This window comes from Ctenopharyngodon idella, chromosome 19 (assembly GCF_019924925.1).
Source record: "Ctenopharyngodon idella isolate HZGC_01 chromosome 19, HZGC01, whole genome shotgun sequence".
Taxonomy (NCBI): Eukaryota; Metazoa; Chordata; class Actinopteri; order Cypriniformes; family Xenocyprididae; genus Ctenopharyngodon; species Ctenopharyngodon idella.
Genome location: NC_067238.1, coordinates 9,119,529 through 9,142,955, shown reverse-complemented (window position 1 = coordinate 9,142,955; position 23,427 = coordinate 9,119,529). Strand labels below are relative to the sequence as shown.

The window sequence follows — 23,427 nt, the reverse complement described above, 5'->3', positions numbered from 1 at the left end:
TGATTTTTTCAATTTTTATTTTTGGTGAACTATCCCTTTAAGTTATTCTATATGAAGAATTGAGTTATGAGGAGTAAGACTGGTGATTTTAGGGGTGAAAATCAAATGAGATGGTAAATTTGTGTTACGCAAATAAAAAAAAAAAAAAAGTTAAAAGATTAATCAATTTAACCTCAAAAACTAATGGCAAAGTGGGACGTGCTTTCCCATGTCTTGAAAATAACTTTTGGTATATGGTGGCTTTTTGGTGATATAAAGAAAAATCTCTCCATAATCCACCTATAGCTCTTGTATTAGACGAGTTATTTCTGACTTTCCATAAAAATTACGAAAAAATATCGCGCACATTTCTAACCTGTGATATCTGAAGTCGCACACAGACTTTCCGTCCGGAGTCACGTGCTTGATCAGCTGTTCTGCGGTACATCCGCCTGACTCGCGCTAGAGTGTTTACATGCAGACTGCACGGAGCAGAATGGGCAGACCCGCGTGAAGCATTGCAGGTAAATATGTGAGCTGAATTCCCTTTATTGTATTGAAACTGCCGTTTACGATTGTCGGAGTGCTTGTGAAAACTGAATGCAGCGACAACAAAAGTGTGAAATGTTGTGCAATGATTCATATCGGAAGTGTGGAGCTGCCAGCCCCGTAAGGCCTTTACACTCAAGAGCTCCATCAATAAATCCAACTTTATTCACTGCTTTTAAACTGTTTTCTGACGTAAAGCCTAATTACTAAGCCTCAGGGACATGCATATGAGTGATTATAACGACCACTTTGAAATTTGTCTTTTATTATTTATATTTAGGCTGTAGGGGTGCCTGTGAGTTTCAAACTGTATTTCATTGGTTATGATGTAATATACATCTGCCTATCTGTCTTATGTAATATACATGTCCTTTAATTTTTCTCTCTATTCTTTTATCCTGACATTGGGGAAGATGTTGTGTTTTGTTTAGTAACGGATTGAAGGCTTGTGTCCTATTTTTACTTCTGGTTAGGGATGCTTCGTGAAATCTTAGTTCTCATGTCTGAAGGATGTACCACCATAGGTGTTGTGTGAGACATATTCCCCCTAAATTTCAGAATAACTTATATGGGTTTTTAATGGTTGATTCTTACGTTTTTATGTTTGGTCTTCCCCAGCTCTAAATAGGTGGTCAGAGTTTTGCTGCTAGCCAATAATTATTTTTGTGCTGTGACTTATTGCCAATATGATGGCTGATATTTTAAATCTGTATTGTAATGTCTGTTTAAACAAGTCTTATGCATAACTTATAATAGAGTACATGGATAACCGTTTAATGTTAGCAGAGAAGAATAGTCTTTTTAAAGCACTGAAATTAAAGTCGGCATAAAACAGAAGTTGTCTTTTCTTAACTACTGTGACATATAGTAGAGTGAAATGGCTTCTCGAACAAGAAAAAATGTTGGACATGAGGACTTTTTTTGTCCATTTTTCCTTTTTTTGGTGGTGGTGGTGGGGCGGGCTTTCAATTAAAATGGGGAATTGGTTTAATGGTTTTGGTTTGCTATCGCTGTGATCTCATGTGCGTGACAGGTTGACCCGCCCTCGTACCAGTGAACGTGTCATCAGAGAAAAGAAGAGATATTTTTGATTAAAGATTACAAGGGCACATGAATTCAAAAAAATTGTGCTCGAACAAATTATTTATAATAAATACTGCAATATTTAGTAAAAAACAAGAATAGAGTACCTCAGAGGTGACGTGTTTTTGTATGCAAAACCCGGAAGCGAGTTAGCGTTTTAGGGCTTTTAAACCTTTATTTTGTCTTAAAAACGGCGGTTGCTAACAAATTGCTAAAAGGGACTACTTCCTTTGGCGGGGACTTTAGACGTCATCATGACAAACAGGACATTTGGACAGCATTTCTAATGAAAAAGTGGATAAGTATTCATACACAGCGCAGATCATAATCAGCGAGCATGTTTTTAAATAAAGTTGTTTTCTAAATAAAGTTTGAGGAAGCTTGGTGGTGGTGACGTTGATCCGTGACCATTGTGTGCTTTAGTCCGTTTATAGTCTACTGTTAGCTTTTTATATCTGACGACTTTATTTAGGCTTCAAAATGTATACATGTTGTGTTAACTTGTAAAGATTATCTTGATAGACAAAACGTGTAAGTGTCATAACCCTTTGTTAAACACAGAGCTTATTTTTTGCGATTTTCCAAAAGTCTATGGGAAAAATGAATAGGCTTTCGATCGAGGGAACTCCCGGTTTGGCCTACAAAAACACGTCATCCCTGAGGTACTCTATTGTCCATTTTTAATTTTTCTTTAAGCCATGATATTATCTGTTTTCGATATTGTATAATTCCGATGGTGATAATATTAGATATAAAATAAATACAACTTTTAAATAAAAAATAAGCATATCATTTATATAGAGTAACTTAATTTATTCAACTTAATTTTTTCTTTGCCTGTAATTTTGTCCTGTGCCACCTGAATTTTAGTGACGCCCCCGCTGAGAATTCATTCAGGATTTGATCATGATTCCTTTTTCTCCTTGAATATTTTTTATTTAGTTTTGTATGTAACATTATAAGCTATTTGTGAAGTAGGACAGACTGATCTTTGAAGGCCTATATGAATGGCTTTGGACCTGAGGACACATAGTCTGAACAACAGTAAAAGACTTGCAATGGCATCACAAGACCAGCTTGTCGCCTGTTTTCACATTCGTGCGCTCGCACTCACACACACACTCACTCACTCACTTCTGAGTTAAATGCCTGTTATGTTGCAGTATAAAACCCATACAAACCATGTCAGATTACAATTACCTAATGGCCTTCGGTTAATTCATGTTTTAGGAAAGATGTACTTAAAAGTCCTGTAATATTGGAAAGCACCTTTCAGTTTCTCCACTTTGCAGTTGTGAATGTCTTTAGTTTATAGTGAGCTTTTTTAGCCAAAAGCATGTTTGTGGTTTTCAATGTTTGTGAATGCATGTATTACAGAACAGAACTGTAGCGTTTTTGAATATGTGCACATGCTTTTCTTAAGTACTTACTGCTCTAATATTATGACCAAGCATATTTCTGCACTAATGTATTGCACTTTCATAACGTTGGGTTTTTGGAGTTCATCCAGTAGCTTGTTGAATTCCTAGGAGTCATGTGATTGGTGAAGGAGGTCTGCTCTGTAATTGGCTGATGAAGTGAAGGCATGTGAGTGTGTTTAAACAGGTTTAGGTATGGTCTGCTTCTGTAACCCTCATTATTGGGCCTCTGCTACCATGGTACACAGGTGTTTTAATGTAATGAACTGGGTTTTGTCTTATGAAACTCCTTAAATTTTTTACTAGTCTAAAATAACTTTCTTTTTAGCATTCCTGTTCATAAATATGAATATTTTTCACCTTGATACATTTACTTTTGTGAGCCATTTTTGCTCTGTAGCTTAATTTTGGTTTTGCACAGGTTTCTATTTCAGCATTCTCACAGTAGTTTTTTTTGGTTCCTCATTTCTTTACATAAAACACGCACGCATGCACGCACACACACACACAGAGTCAGTATAGACATGGTTTCAAATTTTCATATCATGATAATTGCTGAAGCTTTTATCACAATATTGCACGGTTTTATCACAATATTGAATTAAGTTGTCCTCCTAACAGTTTTAATAATAATAAAAATTTCTTAACAAAAACAACTCTGAACATTTATATACAATAAAACAAAACACACAAAAAATAAGGCAAATTTAAGTGCAAAGAACAACAATAAAAAAAAAATCAGAACACTGACTATAAGTCAGTATCTAGGGCTTGTTTTAGTGCAGATTTAAATGTAAAAATGTTTGTGTAAACAAATGTTTGAAAATAAATAGCCTAATACGTATTTAAGTATAAAATAAATAAGCATTTGGTGCCATGATGAACACAATAGCAAATACAAAAAACTGAATATGGCTGTAAATATTGTACAGAAACAGAAAGTAGTGCAGCTGAGGTAATGGCTGCATTTCTGCTGTTCCATAAGCGCCATCTACTGTCAGAAAGTGAATGTGCATTTTCATGCAGCGCATCTCATTCACTTGTTCTTTCATGCTACTCATCAGTGTTGGGTTCTTTTTTTTTTTTTTTACATCAGAGTGAGCATTCCTCTTTGACGCAGCATACACACAGTGTTATAAATTTTAACTGGTTGATGGAAAAATATTCTAAAAATCTAAATTCATAATAAGAAATTATTCTCAGTATTTTGAAGTGCCCGCCCACTGATGTCTTAGTGAGATGAGGAGGAGAGAATAGCGATACAACAGGACAAAAATAACATTACCTTTCAAAGGATCCTTATGCTAGGAATATGGTTATTTATTTTCAACAATGTGAATGTCTCAGTTGAGCTTTATTTATTTCTATTTGGTATTTTACTGTGGATTCTTTGGTAAATCAATCACATTTTGGCGCAGGCTTTGCAAACAGACTTTTACGATATGGACTCGACAGTAACGCAACAACATGTAAGTAACTGTTAATTCTAATGCCTGATCTGATATGTAATGATTCATGTACAGTCAGATGTTCTTTGTCTATGTGTCAGAGTAAATCAAACCAGTGACTAAATGGTCAACTTCACATTGTTTCTCTTAGTAGGATGAAAATAATGTGTAATTTAAACGGTGATTAAATCATATAAAGAAAGCGATCAAAGAACGCTCCCTTTTCAATCATTGGAGCTGTCAATCAAACAGCACGAGTTTATCAGTGACGACTATTCAACAAATCTCTTAGATATATCGCGTTTGTTAGTGTACAGAAATTGAGTTGCAATGACGAGATCACTGCTTTCAACAACATGTCTGTGATCTTTCATGCCACAATCTAAATAAAATGCCATAGATCTAAATGTAATGCAACACTTTTCACGATTATTTAACCTTGAGAGCTGTAATAGTAAAAACATGCTAAAAGAGAGAGTAGTACTTGGCTATTTCAAATGGAAAGATGTTAGCCAATCACAGCAGTGGGTGTTTACACTGAAGTCTCGCAGCAGACACACCCCTTAAAACAGAGCGTTCAAATAAGAGGGCTAAAATCAGGGTAGCAAAAATGCCTTTTATTTCTAAATTATGACAATTTTTGATGTAAAAAGCATGCTAACATTATAAGTGCACCCCAGGAAACATTATAAAACAATAAAACAACGCAGTTCATGGCCCCTTTAAAAAACAAGACTCTCCCCGACTTCCTAGGTTGTCTGTGAAAGCCTGTAGAGTAGACTGATTGATTTTTATGTGAAGTAACAGGAAAATCCAAAGGATGTGATGGTTACGTGCCCTTCCAAGAGCCTCTTTTTCGTTCAGTGACGTGAAATGAATGCTTATACAATATTCAGGATAAAATAGCTGAATGAGCTATTCTCTACTGTAATGTCTGTGTCTCTACTGTAATGTTCTGGTCGGTTGAGCCTTGTAAAGGGGTGCTCAAAGTTAAAATAATTTCAACACCTTGTTTCATTAATGAATGAATCAGCATTCTTGAATGGATTAGTTGACTGAATGGTTTAATAACTCACTCAAAGACAGTCCACTGCCGCTACCTAGCAGTGTAACAATGTAACCTGCACTGACCGACAGCCTGTCTAGAACGCGCAGAGACAAGCAGTGCTGATGCTGAATACTATCGGGAAATATCAGCAGTCTTCTCTCGTCCAGATTCGAGGATCGGAACTATCTGTTATACATAAAATAACAGTAGCCCAATGAGCTTACTGTCAGGTTTGTGTTCTGTTATATGGACCCTTATTTTGACATTCTGTTGTGTTTCCTTTAGGTCCTGTTTCCCCGCTCTGTTTAGTTCCAGTTTCATGGTTACTGATTATGTCCTCATTTGTTGCTATAGTTATGTATTAGTGTCACATATGTCTAGTTTATTTCCTTTGTTCTACCCGTTTATATAACCCTGTGTTTCAGTTGTTTTTGGTCAGTTCTCGTTTATGCATTGTGTGGTTTGCATTATTTTCCTTGTTGAATTACTAATAAAGCCTGTATTATTGAGTGTCCTTCATGTTCATGCCTGTTGACCACATTTTAACACTTAGTTAAATAGCAAATAAATAAATAAAGCCACTCAAAATCACGCAAGGGAAATTCCTTTACCTCGACAGCCCTAGCGCGCAGCACATATTTACATATTTATCTAAACGTTGCTCTCAGCAGTGTGGATGGCATCAGGATGTTCGCTGCAGATATTTCTGACTTTTTACTTTAAGCGAAGAGCGGAAAAGAACTTCTCTGAGAGTATGTTGGCTCATTGAATCACATTCAGTCTCTTGTACATTACCTGCGCAGGAGTGCAAGCATGAGCAATAAGTTGTTGGCTGCAGTTCACTTAATGGCCACCGGTGTCGCTAATGACAAGGATTTCTGAATTCTACATAGCCCCTTTAATGGGTGGGCTGAAATATTATGGAATAACCTTTTTATAAAAGCAATAAGCCCCTGTTTCAAATATAAATGAAAAAAAAAATACATTTTTTAATTTAATGAGAAATTGTAAACTTTTTTTTTTTTTTTTTTTTTTTTTTTTTTTTAAACGAATATATCTGATTATTTTTCAGTTTTTATCCTGGCATCACAGAATCCTGTAACGTGTCCTTTTTTTGGTGTTACAGAAATGGCCACCCTAATGTACATTTATATGTATACTGCCATAATCAAGCTTTTCTCATTGATTATGCATGTATAAGCACATACACATATACAAGCACAAGAAATTTTCCCCTGCATCTGAATCAAGTAAATTCTCTCACCACAGTTATTTGGTGCAGTGATAAATATTTATGCATGTTGTGTGCGTGTGTCTGTGTGCGCGCGCTCACTGTGAATATGTGTATAGCTAATGAAATATGCAAGGATTCATTTGGGGAGTGATTGCATCAGTGCTGCCTTTAGCCTGCAGCTGTGACAGTAAATGCAGTAGTTGCAGTGTTAGAAACAGATTGATCATCAAGGCAATAGTTTCATGCTACACCAACCGAATATCATTTTGCAAATTATAGAGAGCTATTTATTTTTCTATTTTTATTTGTTTTACCTAATCTTTTTTGTGAATCTCTTAGTTGAATACATTTGTGTGAGGCATCTTGCACATCCAGTTCATTATTATTGTAGTGTTTAGCATATTTTAATTATTATTCATGTGTCTGCCTGTCTTGACTTAATCATTCCTGTAGTTGTCCCTGAGGCTTTATGCTAATTTCCTGCACTGTACTTCACTGCAGAGGATTCTGGGATTTCCCACTGTACCAGAGCTAATGCATAAATCTAATTGAGCTGGGCCAAGGAGGTCTATAATAGCTGGAGAAAGCTATCCGTTAGCATTCCCATTAATCTCTAAAGCAGTTGCTCAGCTGGTGCAGGACGTTCTGCCATCTGTGCTAATGAAATACTTATGATTTATTAACATTTTGTTAGAAAAAAAACAAACTTTTGAATGACTGTCAATGAAGAGTGATGCTTTTAGCTTAGATATGATACGGTTGTTATTATTTAATAATAATAGAACAATTATTATTGTATATTTATCTAATTATTACTTTTTATTGAGTAATTTGATGTTCATTTTTTGTTATTTTTTTGTGTTCGTTGTACCATCCCACCTTCATAATTTCTTTATATATCAGCTAATAAACCACAGTTATACATAATGAATGCATTGCACAGGCTGTATGTTTTTGTACTGAAATTTTAGATCAGTATTAGTTTATATGCATAATTGATGAAGGACGTTTGCTGGAGTTTGTGTGTCAGACTCAGAACCAAGTACAACCTCATTAAAAACAACAGAATGTATTTGAGTAAAAATAGGGGGGAAAAAATGCAGACAGGTCGGTTTTTCCACTTTCTAGTGGCTAATGCTGTCACATCAGTGCTGTCTGGCTCTGAATTGTCTGAGCTGGGATATTTTTGGTTTATAAATGGCTGGGAATCACTTCCAGACAGCGCTTGGCACCGCCAGTGTTTGCTCGTGCACCCTCAGTACTGCAGAACAATGATACCACATATACAACAGATCAAATGAGCGCTGTTTTTGTTTCTTTGTTTGAGTCAAAACTGTATGTTTTAATTCACTGCACAACAAATGTTAGCATGGTTGGTTATTCTGGTAAATGAATACAAGTGTTACTGGTATAATGATTCTGAGGTGATGGTACACTCGCACACACAGTCCAGTTAAATGTTATTTAAAAAAGTGTTGCTGGCACTCTTAATTTAAGTTGCTGTCATGAATTTAGAAACATTCTGGCTATGAAATACATTTATATTCTGTGCCACAATTAGCAGCTAAACTTGGACTTGATTACAAACCGCTTTGGAATAAATGAAACAATGTGATTAATCCAAACTATCAAAATCTGTTTGCTGTGACTAACCAGACATAATAAAAGCTACAGTATCTCTGCCATGTTGATGCGATGAGTTACTGTTCTATCCAGCTCTGAAAAGTTGATGATGGAGAAGACATTTTGTCTGTTTGTTTCCATCGCACTGCTTCATGCTATTCAATAGTTTAATATGTAAGCCATTAATATTGTTAGTTTATGCTCTGTCTGTTTATTCATTTGTTTTGCTCTGTTGTTTGTTGTCAGATTAATGGTTAGTGGACTGTGGTCTTCATTGTGATCAGGCCTATGAGGAGTGAGTATCCACACAATACCTGCATAGATGTAGTTCTTGTTTTGTACTGTAGTGTCGATTGTGGCTTTATCTCTCTCTGTGGTTTTTCAGGACATGCAGCACCCAAATTTTGAAACACGACACCCACTGCAGCAGGAAGAGCAGGAGACTGGTTATGATCCCCTGCAGAACTACAACAGGAACAGAGACCGTAAGACACCTAATACATTTACATTCAAATTAGAGATCTAACAGTATGAATAACAGTATGAATAACAGGACTGCATATTTCGCATTGTAATTATTTTAGATAAATACTGGCTATTAACTGATATTCTAAGAACAAAAAAGGCATCAAATCACATTGAAGTATGTTCAAAATGGTGTGCAAAACTACAGACTTGCAAGCAATTTTCTTTTGTCTCCTAATTTAGTCCTAATTTACCCAAATATTTTTCTAAAAGCTCCTCTGCCAGTAGGAACTCTGGAATATTGTTCCCACAGAAGCAACATCAAACCTAAATGTGAACAGAGTGAAAAAGAGAACAGTTCTCTTTGCACTTACGTTTTACCTGTACTTGAAAGTGAAATTATATTGAATCTTATTATATAGCAATAATAAATTTGTTGTAATTTAATGTGGCTGTGATATTTTGATACTGTGTTTGTGTGTGTGTGTGTGAGAGAGAGAGAGAGAGTCTATTTTACATTCTTGAAGGTTTAGAGATTAACCCTTTCATTGCTGTGTGCTTATGCCTGCATTACAGAATAAGAAATCTCTTAGGCCGTATCTTTTTTCCTATCAATTTGCATAACAAATTAAAGGTATAGAACCAGTTTACTTGTTGTGTACTGACAATATAGTTTTATATATTTAGTTTAATAATTAGGTGTTAAAAAAAAGACCTTAAGAAAAATACTTGTGGACTTAGGTTTGAACTGAAATTGATAACTTCATGCTAATTTTAAAATGACCTATGACATCCTAAGACATGAAATTTGTCTGAATTTAAATAATCTCATGGATGTGGCTGTTGTGGTTCACGGTCATAGTGGCACCAGCTGGCTGCAGTAAATGTGGCGTCATTCAAACGACTTTGACAGTTCTTTTTTATTTACCCAGTTTAAATGCATATTTCCCTAAAGTCGCCAGCGTGGTGGTGGCGGCGCCAGGGCTTGGGCCTATCATCGCTGCTTGCATGTGTATTTGTTTATTTTTACTAAAATATTTTGAAATATGAAAGAGACTTTTTTTTGAAACTATTTGAGTTTTGAATTGATTTCGCATGGACCGTTTGGATTTATGCAGGATTTTGATTTGTATGATTTGTATTTGATTTGTAATTTCATATCAGTTGAGAAATACACAGAAGTCACAGTTCGACATGAGTTCGGTACAACAGGAAAAAGCAACAAATTCCCAATGCTATGATTCTTTTCATTTATTTTGAACATACAGTAGTGCAAATTATAGTTTGTTTCACCTAATGGCATTTAGTCCCCCTGAGGTAATTGGTACAGTATAGCCTCGTTTAGTGTATTAAGCACTAAGCAGTAAGCAGAATGCATATGTAAAGTGTGTACACTCACAATAAAAACAAAACATTGTGCTTTTGTAAAATAAAGAAAACAAACAGCATGCCGCTTTCTGCGGTAGGGGTTTCCTTTGTGCGTCACAAAAATTAATCAAAACTCAGCGTATAGGCTACTAGCAAGCTCTTGCGTTCCATCTGAACTCTTTTGGGTTGGTGCATAGATCGTCTCTTCTTCTTCTGCTCTTCTTCTGTTGTGGCAGTTAGCAAACAGCGTTGCATTACCGCGCACACCCTCTTCTGGATTGGAGGGCTGCAGCTGAATACTATTGACAGTATTTGTCATCTGACTGTATGCACTGAACTGTGACGTCCTTACCTTGACGGTTCAGGATGAATAGATGTACCGTTACACCCCTAATTATTAATATGCAATATATTACCTAGTGCTACTCTGCACTATGAAAAAGATGAAATTATAATATAAAAGTTAATTATTCTGAGTCCACTGGATTCCAGTTGAGTGTTTAGGTCATCAACTATGATGTCTTAACCATTTTCTCTGTGTAATTTTGTTTCTTTAATTTCAGGAGGATCATTGGATAGTGCTGTTGAGTCCACGTTTCCGTCATACAGGTCTCTCAGTTCATTCATCTTTCCCTAATGCCACAAAGCATCATAGATTCACATCTGAAACTCACTGCTGTGTGGCGAAGGAGTATCTCTATCCTATAACTTTCTGTTTGACATGCTCTTTACAGAAAGGAGTGGGATGATTTGTTCCAGAACAGTAACTACCTGGTGCGGATCAGGCAGGCTGGCATTAACGGACGATTACGGAGCAGCCGATTCCGCAGCGTATGCTGGAAGGTAATGGTTACCTGACAGCCTGCAGATGACAGACCTAATGCATGAAAATTGTTGTTCCTGGGGTTGAAAGGTGAAGTGTGCAATTTCTGTTTCCAAACGAAGTAGATGACGAGCTTTGGTTTTGTTCATTCCAGCTTTATCTGGACGTCCTGCCAGAAGATAAGACTCAATGGATCAGTCGAACCAAGGAGCTCAGAGCACAGTACGAAAAGATCAAAGAGACGGTATGTGTGACTGTTCACACATGTATGTGGTGGTGATTTATGTGTCTTCAGGAGGTTTTGAGAATAAATCGTGATTGTTTGTCTTGAACTGCAGCACATTACAAACCCTCGCAAAGCTGCCGGCCAACAGGACCTGGTGGTGAACAACCCACTCTCACAGGATGAGGGGGTGAGAAAAAATTCAATTATGTAAAACCATAACAATGGATGGATCTGTACATTACAGACTGATCTTCACTTCTTTCTGTTTCTCTGTGTCTCTCTCTTTCAGAGTCTCTGGAATAAGTTCTTTCAGGATAAGGAGCTCAGGAGCATGATCAAACAAGATGTTTTACGAACGTAAGTGTGTGAACTACATATAGGCCTACACATGAACTACCATTCAAAAGTTTGGGGTTGGTACATTTTTAAAAAAAAATCTTTTTGAAAGAAGTCTCACCAAGACTGCTCACCAAGGCTGTATTTACTTGATTAAAAAAAAAAAATACAGTAAAAACAGTTTTATATTATGAAATATTAATACCATTTAAAATAACTGTTTTCTATTTTAATATATATAAAAAATTTTTTTTTTTTTTTTTTTCCTGTAATGGCAAAGCTGAATTTTCAGCATCATTACTCTAGTTTTCAGTGTCAAATGATCCTTCAGAAATTCTGACAGGGCTGGATTTATGCATATGCATTCTAGGCACGTGCCTATGCTCGCACGTCCAGGGGGGCCAAATTACAATGAGGAGAAATAATATTTTTTTAAAAAAATGATTGTTATTATTTCACTCTGTAAGACAATTAATTACTTTATAAATTAATACAATTTAAAATACTGTTGCTGTGGTGGAAACCTCTTATCTCAATTTTTCTTTTTTTCTTTTTTTTTTCATAAATCATTACTATCGATCACCGTTTACGTCTGTGTTTTTTTGCAAATATTTAACCAATGAAAAGTATTAAAGAGAGCTTGTGACTTGACCTTGTCTAACTCCAACTGTCAGTCAAACCTCATAACTCCACCCCTCATAACTCCACACCACTCGAGAAATATATATATATATATATATATATATATATATATATATATATATATATATATATATATATATATATATATATATATACAAAAAAATACACTGTTTTTCCATTTCTTGAAAAGTAGCAGTTTTGGTCATAAAAGGTTTCTGACAGACATTGGGACGGGTGTTTTTTTTCTTTTTTTTTTCTTTTGCCTATGTCACAATATGAGGTAAATCAGGCCCTGCATTCTAATATGCTAAATTGGTGCTCAAGAAACATTTCTTATTATCAGTGTTGAAAACCTTCTAGCTGCTTAAAATTTTTGTGGAAACAGTGATAATTTTTTTCAGGATTCTTTAATTAATATAAAGTTCAAAAGAACAGCATTTATTTAAAATAGATTTTTTTTTTTTTTTTTCCCCAACAATGTAAATGTGTTTACTGTCACTTTTGATCAGTTTAATGTGTCGTTCCTAAATAAAAGTGTTAATTCTTTAACAAAAAAACTGACATCAATGTTTGTGTGAATTCTGAATGCTTGTTTTATAAACATTTATACCTTTTTATTTGCAATTTTTACTAACTCATTAAATAAGCATATACTTAAAATTATATTATTGTAAACCTGTCTGTACAGAAACACTACTAATCTCATTTTAAGCATTCATAAGTCTTTAGATCAAAAGGTTTTTAAGATCATGAGAAATTCAGTCGTGTTAATTCAAATATCGAAATTATAAAACACACATAAAATTTATACATAATTTCTAAAATACATTTATGATGTTATAATACCTAAGCTTACTTGTAGCATTTAAAACGATTGATTTCAGTTTGCTTTTTAATTTATTTATTTATTCATTCACACACAATAGTGTATAATATAATATAATATAATATAATATAATATAATATAATATCTGTTGCTCCTTGATTGTCTGCAGATTTCCAGAGATGCTGTACTTCCAGGAAGAGGATGTCAGGACGAAGCTGACTGATATTCTCTTCTGCTATGCACGAGAGAATGAGCAGCTACTGTATAAGCAGGTTTATACACACATAATGATTGTGACAAATACTGCCACACCACAGCTAAACCTGTCAAACTGGCTTAGTCGTATCTTGTAGTGTAATTTTGCCAAAATAAGCATTTACCTCTCTACATTATCCTCTTTCTTCTCTCATCTTCATCCCTCCCTCTCTGTCTCTCTACAGGGCATGCATGAGTTACTGGCCCCTATAGTGTTTGTTCTCCACTGTGATCACCAGGCGTTTCAGCATGCCAGTGAGACGGCCAATCCCAGGTCTGACCTATTTACCACACAGGCGAGACTGTCTATTGTCACACAGACATCTGAAAACTTGCTCAAACTTAACTTGAAATTTGTTCCATGAAGTGTTTTGAATTTTGAACCATTATTAATTGAATTTTCAGTGTTTCTTAATATATTTATTTAAACTATATCTTCCCTTTCGTACTTCATTTGCAGTGAAGAAATGAAAGTCCTTCTGGATCCTAAATTCCATGAGCACGATGCCTAGTGAGTAAACGGCACATTATCACACTGGATGATCTTAAACAAAATTGTCGTGCCTGATTAACTGCATATAGTTGCTAAACACACTTTGCTCAACCTGTTGCATCTTTCTTTTTGTTCTTCATCAAATATCCCATAGTGTCATGTTTTCTCTGCTCATGGAGACAGCAGAACCCTGGTTCAGCAGTTTTGAGCGGGAGGTCAGAAAGGTACTATGGATGATTTTATGTAAATCTAATTGCATTGATATTTTGTCAGCTTCCTACTTCAATCTTGTTAACAACTTTTTATGGTGTTTAAACATTTCAGGGCAAAGAAGAGATGTTAACCAGCATCCCATTTGCGAGACCACAGGACTCCGGCCCTTCTGTTGCAATAGTGACCAAAGTCAACCGAATTCAGGATCAGCTAGTAAAAAAACATGACATTGAACTATACATGCACCTCAACAGACTAGAGATAGCACCCCAGATATATGGCATGTGAGTATGAATGAACTTTTTTTTTTTTTTTTTTTTTTTTTTTTTTTAAGGGTCCAAGCACCAAAGGTGCTGTAGCTGCTATAGTATCTGAAAGTATTCTTATTATTATTCTTCCTCCCCAATGGGAGTCTACAGCAGCCCAATGAACTTTAAGTAGTGGTGGTCCTGAATAGTAATCTGACCAACTTTTGGAACCTTTTAGAACCAACTCTATACCTCCACCACCAGTTCAAATATTCACTTTTCAACTTTTGAACACTTTATCTTAGAAAGAAAATCTTTAGTACACTTGATTACTCTCCTCATGCTGATCACATTCAATATCTTACATAGACTCCACCCATTACAGTAGTCGCCTGTATTTAGTTTAGTTTAGAGAGAGACGCACAGAAATGACTGAAGAGTTTTGATTCATTTTTTGTTCAAAAGTTAAGATACTGTGAAGTTAATGATATCGACATAAGTAGATTAGAGGCTATATCTCTATCAAAACGAAATTTGGTACACTTCATCAGCACCATGATCTGAGGGCACATGCGAAAGTTGGTAGCAGTGCCACCTACGGGTCATGAGATCCAAAAAATGGCTGTTTTTGCTAATAACTTTAAAATGTTTGGCAGAAATGCCTGTCTGGCATTTTGAAATTTGTCATAAACTGTGATATTTTTTAAAACACTTTGACATATCAGCAAAGTAATTGATAGACATCATCACCAGCATGTCTTTAAGGTACATGTCAAGTTTGAAGACAGCATTGCCTAGCGTTCAGAAGATATAAGGCTTTACAAAAACGCTTATAACTCTGAAAACGCTGTCTGAATTTAATTTTCAGTATTGCTACTTTCCATTGTTTATGCCGATTTCTCATGTCATTTTCCAATGTTATGCTCGACCACCATTTTTAGGTACATGAAAAAGTTTTTTTGCTACCCTTCCTACAAATCTTGTCCAGTTTTGTCCAAAATCGGCTCAGGTGATCTTTGGACCGAGCTGCACAGAAACATGTTTATGATACTCGCTACCGTTTCTGAGAAACACCTTTCCGAATTGGACAATGCCTGTGTTTGTTGACTTATGCTATGTTAGCTTAGCATGCTAATTGGTTAACATTAATTAGAGACCATTCTTTCTGATGTGGCTCTTTTGCTATCAGATTAAACATAAACTACGTTATTGGCCAAGTTATCGTAGTATGCTAATCGGTTAGCATGCTAACTAAAGCTTTTATGTGTTCCACCTCATATTGAAGGATCTCTTCAGCAGTAAATAAATTGTGTCATGTACATGGCGCACTGTGATGAGCGATGAGCACTTGACCAGAATGTTGGGGGTTCGAATCCTGTATGGTGTGATGTCCAAAATGTTACTGATATGCCAAGTACGTTCAAGAGTTTATTTGAATCTGTATTGTAACTGTTGGTTTGGATGTTTAAATCCTCTGTAGGACAACATCTGAAACATTTTTACCTGAACCATTTTATGCTCTGTTAAAACATATTTATAGATATCAACTTAGGACAGGTATCAGTTATGACTTAAAAAAAAAAAAATCTAAAACGTTTTGTAGTACAATGTAGCATACTTAATGAAAACAAATAGAACATCTCACAACTTCAAAGTTGTTATATTTATGGCCATTTCTTACAATGAGACCTTTACTATTATAGGAATTTTTAAAGACTTTTAGGACCAAATGTCATAACATTAGAGACCATTTTATTTTAGGGCCATTAATTGTATTTGTGCCTGTCACTCAAGTCTATTTAATATTGCACAACCACAGCCTAAGAGTGGCACACTGTGTAGAGCAATGGGCTGCATGTTGGAAAATCGTTTAATCAAATCCTATGTGTGGTGCAAACTTATACCATTTAAATTTTGCTCTGTCCATAATGTTGCTTAATAATATCTTATGTTCAAAAGTCCAGTGTGATAAGGCAATGAGCACCTGACCCGAAAGTTGTGGGTTTGATTCCCGTGTGGCGCGTCATTATAACAGATCATGTTGTTGTGTTTCGACTCAGCATTGCACTAATCTTTCAACCTCTTGTTATTATTATAATGGGAAAAGTCCCAATGGTCTTATAGCCCCTATTGTATTTGTTGGTTTTCTTATTATTTGGGGCCAAGCAACAAAGGTGCTTTAACTACTATTGTACCTGTTGGTTTTATTATAATTAGGGGCGAAGCGACAAGGGTGCTGTAGCTCCTGTTGTATCTGTTGGTTTTCTTATTATAAGGAGCTAAGGAACAAAGGTGCTTTAGCTACTATTGTATCTGTTTGTTTATTACTTATTTACATTTAATAATTTCTTGTAATTTCTCCATGGTGCATATAAATAGTTATGTTAAACCATTAGTGTTGTTTTATTGAATTTAGTCAAATTTCCTTCAGTTATAAATTCTGTTTCTGTGTGTTTGTGGGCAGTCGCTGGGTTCGACTGCTGTTTGGTCGGGAGTTTCCCCTGCAGGATCTGTTGGTGGTCTGGGATGCTCTTTTTGCGGACAGCATCACTTTGGACTTGGTGGATTACGTGTTTGTCGCTATGCTTCTGTACATCAGAGATGCATGTAAGTTAAATTCTCTCTCATCTGTGCTTTGTTCATAACATAAACCAAAGGAAAACAATATATAGACTTCCTAAGGTGTAAATCAACTGTGGGTGTTCACCCTGGAGCTCTGTGGATATCAAGCAATACGTAACCCACAAACAGAGTCGTCAGTGATAGCGCATCACTGCCACCTACATAACCAATCCAAACACAGGAGCTAATGACATGCAGATGAGTTGGCTTATGCCTGTTGGCATTGAACATGTATCTTTACAAAGAGCTCTAGAAGATCTTTGTCAGAGCTTGTTTTTATTTGAAAGTCCATTAACTGTATTGTTCCTGTGTTCTTCATGTCATAGTGATCGCAAGTAACTTTCAGACATGTCTCGGCCTCCTGATGCACTATCCTCCTATCGGAGACATCCACTCACTGCTCCTAAAAGCACTATTCCTCAGAGACCCTAAGGTACTGTCAGGCATGCAGACTCTTTCATTTTCACTTTTAATATCATTAAAAATAAATATTAGTTTACAAATACATGTTATATATAATACTGATTTATTAAATAATATAATATAATATAATATAATAATAATTTACTTACCCCCATGTCATCCAAGATGTTTGTCTGTCTTTCTTCAGTCGAAAAGAAATTAAGGTTTTTGAGGAAAACATTCCAGGATTTTTCTCCATATAGTGGACTTCAACGGCTACCAATGAGTTGAAGGTCCAAATTACCGTTTAAATGCAGCTTCAAAGGGTTCTACACGATCCCAGCCGAGGAATAAGTGTCTTATCTAGCAAACCGATCGGCCATTTTCTAAAAATGGAAGTACCGAGCAAGTGTTTACAAACGTGAAAAGACTAACGGCCTTTACAAAAAAAAAAGGTAAAACAATGATGTCGGACGATTTTAAAGTTGGAGAAGAAAATTAGTTTTTCGCCCTACCGCGGTACTTCCGCCTACACAAAGTATATACATTTTTTATTTATTTTTTTAGAAAATGACCGATCGGTTTGCTAGATAAGACACTTATTTCTCGTCTGGGATCGTGTAGAGCCCTTTGAAGCTGCATTTAAATGGCAATTTGGACCTTCAACGCGCTGAACCCCAGTGAAGTCCACTATATGGAGAAAAATCCTGTAATGTTTTCCTCAAAAACCTTAATTTCTTTTTGACTGAAGAAAGAAAGACAAAAACATCTTGGATGGCATGGGTTGAAAATTTTAATTCTGAAGTGAGCTAATCCTTTAAGCTAGCTTGACACTAAAAAAGCAGAGACACTATATACTGCTGAAAGTTCAGTATGTACTCAGTATAACTTATTTTTGTCAAATGTCTTTTTATATAAATTTAGAATAATCCCCGACCAGTAAACTACCAGTTCCAGCAAAACCTTGACTACTACAAAACCTGTGGAGCCGACTTGGTCAACAAGACTCGGTATCTTGTGTTTTTGTCCATATTATAACTTTGTGTACATATATACTATGTATTACATAAAATTATTTATTTACAGTTTGGAAAATATTGTCTTTATTTTTCTACAGGGCCAGCACTAAAGCAGCACCTCTCAACATTAATAAAGTATCCAGTTCTCTTCTTAATTTCGGCCGGAAGCTCATTGCACCGATAGGAGGTGGCTCCAGTGGTATCTCACCAATAAACAGTGAGGTGATATCAGCTCCTCCCCTTCAAACTCCAGTGCCACGACCATTGGCCGAACCTCCATCATGCACCGCTCCGGCAAACACGCAGATGAAATCACAGCCACACACACAAACGCAGCATCAGCAACGACTGCTGAAGTCTGAAAGTATGCCAGTGCACCTCAGCAAAGGTGAGCACTCGTACACACACACCTTTATACCTATACAACCCTGTATGCCTTCAGATTGTGTTGATTTTACCCATATACCTCCAGAAGTTATTAATAGTTCAGTGTACATTGATTATTATGTGAATGTGTACATGCATGTGCTTAACAATAGGTACAGAGTAGGTGTGTGCTGTAGCCTTACTTTGCTGTCTGTTAGATGTAGGTCCTTGTGGAGCCTCTCAGATTTCTCTCCCTGCCCAGATCCAATCTGATACCCCAGGTAACTGCTGCTATGACAACAACAACAGCACCGGAGTATGCATGCATGCTTTATAAATGCATTTTATTTTTATTTTATTCTGTTTTTGTATGTTTCTTTGTGTGCTTTTACTGTGACGTCTGCTTTGTAATCCATGCATGTGTGTCTGTGTTCAAATAAACTTGGTCTAATGATGTATTTTGCCTACTGCTTTTTGCCACCAGGCTTTTTCAGTTTTTAAAGAGTGAAAAAAAACAAAAACAAAAAACATGTATTTGTATTAATTAATCCAATTAAAAAAATTATATAAGGTCTATAAGGTTTTTTTTTTTAATATTTTTGTAAAAAGTCACTTATGCTCACCAAGGCTGCATTTATTTGATCATAAATACAGTAAAAACAGTAACATTTTAAAATAATTATTTTCTATTTTAATATATTTTAAAATGTAATATATTCCTTTGTATATATACGTTTATATGTTTATACTCCAGTGTCACATGATCTTTTTTAAGAAATCATTCTAATATACTGATTTGGTGTTCAAGAACCATTTTTTCTTAGGTATTATCAATGTTGAAAACATTTGTGCTTCATATTTTTGCTTTGTTTTGTGGAATCCATGATAGATTTTTATTCAGAATTATTTGATGAATAGAACATTCAAAAGAACTTTCGTAACTTTATAAATGTTTTTACTTCAACCTTTGATCAATGTAATCCGTCCTTGCTGAATATAAGCAATAATTTATTTCAAAAACAAACAAAATCTTCCTGTCTCAGACTCTTCATGCTATTTATGAAGCTTATATTTTTTTTAAATTGTTACCTTTTGATCTTGCTCTTTGTTATCTGTCCTCATAGGCTGTCTGAGAATAATTTTTGTTACTGTTGTTATGATGTCTACCTTGCAGGCCACACCCCCAGGACCATTAGCTCCTCCCCTAGCACTGAGAGTTTGTCTGGTGGGCGGGACCATGCAATGTCTTCCCCTCCTCTCCCTGTGTCCAGGGGACGAGACTCCAGCACATCATCTCCGCCTTCCTCTGCCACGAAGAAAGACTCTTTCTTTAATATCAGTCGCTCACGGTCCCACAGTAAAACTATAAACAAGAAGGATGCAGTAAGCAGCGAATTTAGTTCTTGCAACTCTTGTTTTCTTTTTTACAACTTTACCACTTGCAGTCTCGGACTCTCATTTTGTGGAAATTCTTTCTTCATATTGCATGCAAATTACTATTTTTTTGCTATTTGGTACTATTATGTGGTCCTGTTTGTGTTGTATTTTATAGGTGCTATATGTATGCTAATTTATGCGCATGTATTCTTACACACAGGAGGAGCTGGAAGCCCAGGTGTCGTTCTTACAGGGTCAGATTAATGACCTAGAGGCTATGAGTAAATATTGTGCCAAGATGATGAACATGCACATAGGTGAGTCACTGAGCCAGTCAGTCATCTCTGCACTCACAAACACTGGTGATGGAATCGTAATAATTGTGCTTTGATTAATGGACAGGAAAAATTCAAGAAGTGATACTGCAGGAGCATCTAGAGAAGGAAGATGAGGTTCTGGTGTCACTTGCTGGACTAAAACAGGTATGACTCAGGCCTCCAATTTGCAAAAAAAAAAAAATGGTAATAATAAGATAAACACTAAATATTATATATAATTTAATATATATAATAATATAATATATATATAATTTAATAAATTTAGTGTGTGTGCGTAATTAAAACTTAAAGGCCGGGTTCATTAAATAGGTCCATTAAATAATACTAACAGATACAACTTTTGATTTTAATGATGAATTGGTAAATGTTGAAATTAACTAAGATAAATAAAATTTAGTTAAATTAAGGTAGTTTACAATACGGTTCCATTTGTTAACATTAGTTAAGTGTTACCACAGATTTTTACTATGTCCATTTTATTCATTTATTGGTAAATAACCAATAAATGTTATAAGTACAAAATATAAACACCTTCAGGGTGATACAAAATCTCAGGGTTTATTTTGCAATTAATAACTAGGTGACTGTACATTTTATGAGAAAACAGTGTTCTAAATACAATTATGACACACTCTGCCTTCATGTACAAATATAATTAACCATATTGTTCCCAGATTAAGGACATCCTGAAGGGGGCTCTCAGATTCAACCAGAGCCAGCTGGAGGCGGAGGAGAATGAGGAGATCTCCATAGCAGACGATCACTACTGCTCTAGCCAGTATAGTACACTAAAGGATGAGAGTGATCCAGACCATTTGTCTGCAGACGCAGATGGTTCTACAATCAAACAACAAACGGTTCCAGAGCGCTACAACCACCAGGAAGGAGACATGGTAGCAGAAAAAGAAGAAGAAGAAAAAGAGGAGGAGGAGGAGAAGAAGGTCTTGACCACTGAGAATGTCCCCACAATACCAGAGCCGCAGGTTAGAGATGATAATCACACATCAAGCTTTTACTTCAGTACACCAAGATTATCATAAGTGTGCGTGTGTGTTTGTGTGTATAAAGACCCTACAAGATCCATTTTGTGACAAATAAGCACATTTATTACCTTAAAAAAAAAGTAATTTTTGTTTCATTAATATCAAATAAATTAAAGGCAGTACAACAAATAATGTATAAATGCTTTAACAATCTTTTCATTTTATTTGTATTTATTTAATTTGTGTTACATAATGAGAATTGGAATTATACTATTTATTTTATTTATTTATTTATATTTTAAATTAGCTTGTGTTTTTATATTTTAGTTCATTTTCATTATATTAATTTCATTTTAATAATTTTATTTATATTTAGCTTTAATTTATTTTTATTTCAGTTTTACTCATTTTAATACTTAAGCTTTATTTTATTTCAGTTAGTTGCCAAGGCAACATTTTATAATTTTAATTTAAGTTTTTCATCTAATATTTAATTTTAATTTCAGCTTTTTTTAAATGATTTAGAATTTAATTTTTTTTAATACATATTAGTTTAGTTTAATTGGTATATTTTTTTTTAATTTTAGCACCAATTTAAAGTAATTACATACTGACTACATGCTGATTAATTGATTGCATATATCAATATCTGAGAAAAGCCTCCATATGATGATTCATACACACTTTTTATTGTCTTAGGCATCTGAAGGGAGAAACTGGGATGACTACATCTTGGTCTCACAGGATGGAGAGCCGTCTGAGAGTGAGGAGCAAAGCATAACCCCCACGGCTCCACTCTTTAAGCATGTACGAGGCCTAAACAAAGCGGATTTTCAAGACCCTCTGATGGGGACCACGTCCGGGTCCTCCAGTCCAGATGACGGCAGCACTCACAGCAAGGACTCTGACTTCACTATTGTAAATCCAACTGACCTTTGAACCTGGATTCTCCCTAAATATGACTGTACCCATCTTCAACACTTAAGAAACTCTGCTGGACATTTGCACATAGGAACTCAGGCTGATTGCCTCATGTGCCCCCATGCCCTGTAACTCAATCCCTAAACCACACATTCTGTTTCTTAAATCCTGGACCTCTGGCTATGGATTTTTAATACATCCTAATTTAAAACGGCTCTTTTCTTTGTGCCCCAAATGTGTGTCCCTGATCATAGATCCTTTGCTCTGTTACCTAAATGTACTATCTAAAGCCATAAAAAGCAGCTTCAACTTAAATGAGATTTTCCATTTTGTAATTTTCTTTGAAAATGTCCTAACAGCTAAAGGTTCATCTTGACGTTTGTGTAGAAAACCTATATTTGTTTTCTCCTAAATCAATATCCTGTGAAATACATTTAACAGACACTCTGCCTCAGATAAAAGCTAAATTCTGCTTCAGTTTTCCCTCTATCTCTGTCTTTGTCTCTTTTTTGGGGAACTGGCTGTTGTGATAAGGACGGGACACTGACAGATGCTCAATCTAGTAGTAGAGAGCTCCTTTATTATGAATATGGTCTGAATGTCTCTTTCATTCACTCTCATCTTTATTGATTTTCCATAAACCAGTGCCTGAGCAGTTGTCTATGTTCCAGTTTTGTCTGTATTTTCTTTCTTTTTTAAGCTGAGATTTTAGTCCATAGACCACAAAAGTCATTTGTTAAATTATGGATTTTTTTCTTTCATATTTGTCATTATTTTTAAGCCAATGATATGTTAAACTTTTATGTTCTAGTATTTCTCTGGTGTCAGTAGTCTTATTTTGTCTTGGTTCCCGTGGTAACTGTGTATTGTTTTGCACATGACACGAAGGATGTTTCTAATACTGATATCCTATTAACTCTGGATGAATAAAAAGCATTACTCTTGTCTAATCCAAAGATTTGTGCACGGTACAGTTTCCTTATACCCGATTATTTGTAGCCATTTTTTTACCTTCTCTGTGGAAACAATTGCCTTTAAACTACCTCCTCGTCAACACCAGACAAAATTCAGTCGGCTCATAATTTTCAAACGCGACATCTAGCGGTCAGCTATCGCTATAGT

General features: G+C 35.4%; 1 protein-coding gene across 2 annotated transcripts; it reads left to right on the top strand.

Annotated features, from left to right (window-relative positions):
• The first annotated feature begins 364 nt into the window (after window positions 1-364).
• Window positions 365-23,261, top strand: tbc1d5 (TBC1 domain family, member 5). Of its 2 annotated transcripts, none has more exons than XM_051872549.1 (23): window positions 365-503; window positions 8,629-8,677; window positions 8,768-8,867; window positions 10,779-10,824; window positions 10,950-11,058; window positions 11,193-11,282; window positions 11,377-11,451; window positions 11,554-11,621; window positions 13,238-13,340; window positions 13,509-13,597; window positions 13,784-13,834; window positions 13,971-14,040; window positions 14,141-14,313; window positions 16,742-16,884; window positions 17,226-17,332; window positions 18,226-18,311; window positions 18,419-18,708; window positions 18,911-18,967; window positions 19,861-20,069; window positions 20,284-20,380; window positions 20,466-20,545; window positions 21,076-21,384; window positions 22,084-23,261. In XM_051872549.1, exons 3-23 carry the CDS (start codon window positions 8,771-8,773, stop codon window positions 22,321-22,323), a joined length of 2,589 nt encoding a protein of 862 aa, XP_051728509.1. In that variant the 5' UTR covers window positions 365-503; window positions 8,629-8,677; window positions 8,768-8,770; the 3' UTR covers window positions 22,324-23,261. The 2 variants fall into 2 exon arrangements, with proteins under 2 accessions (XP_051728509.1, XP_051728508.1); XM_051872548.1 differs by having other exon boundaries at window positions 18,905-18,967.
• Window positions 23,262-23,427: the final 166 nt, after the last annotated feature.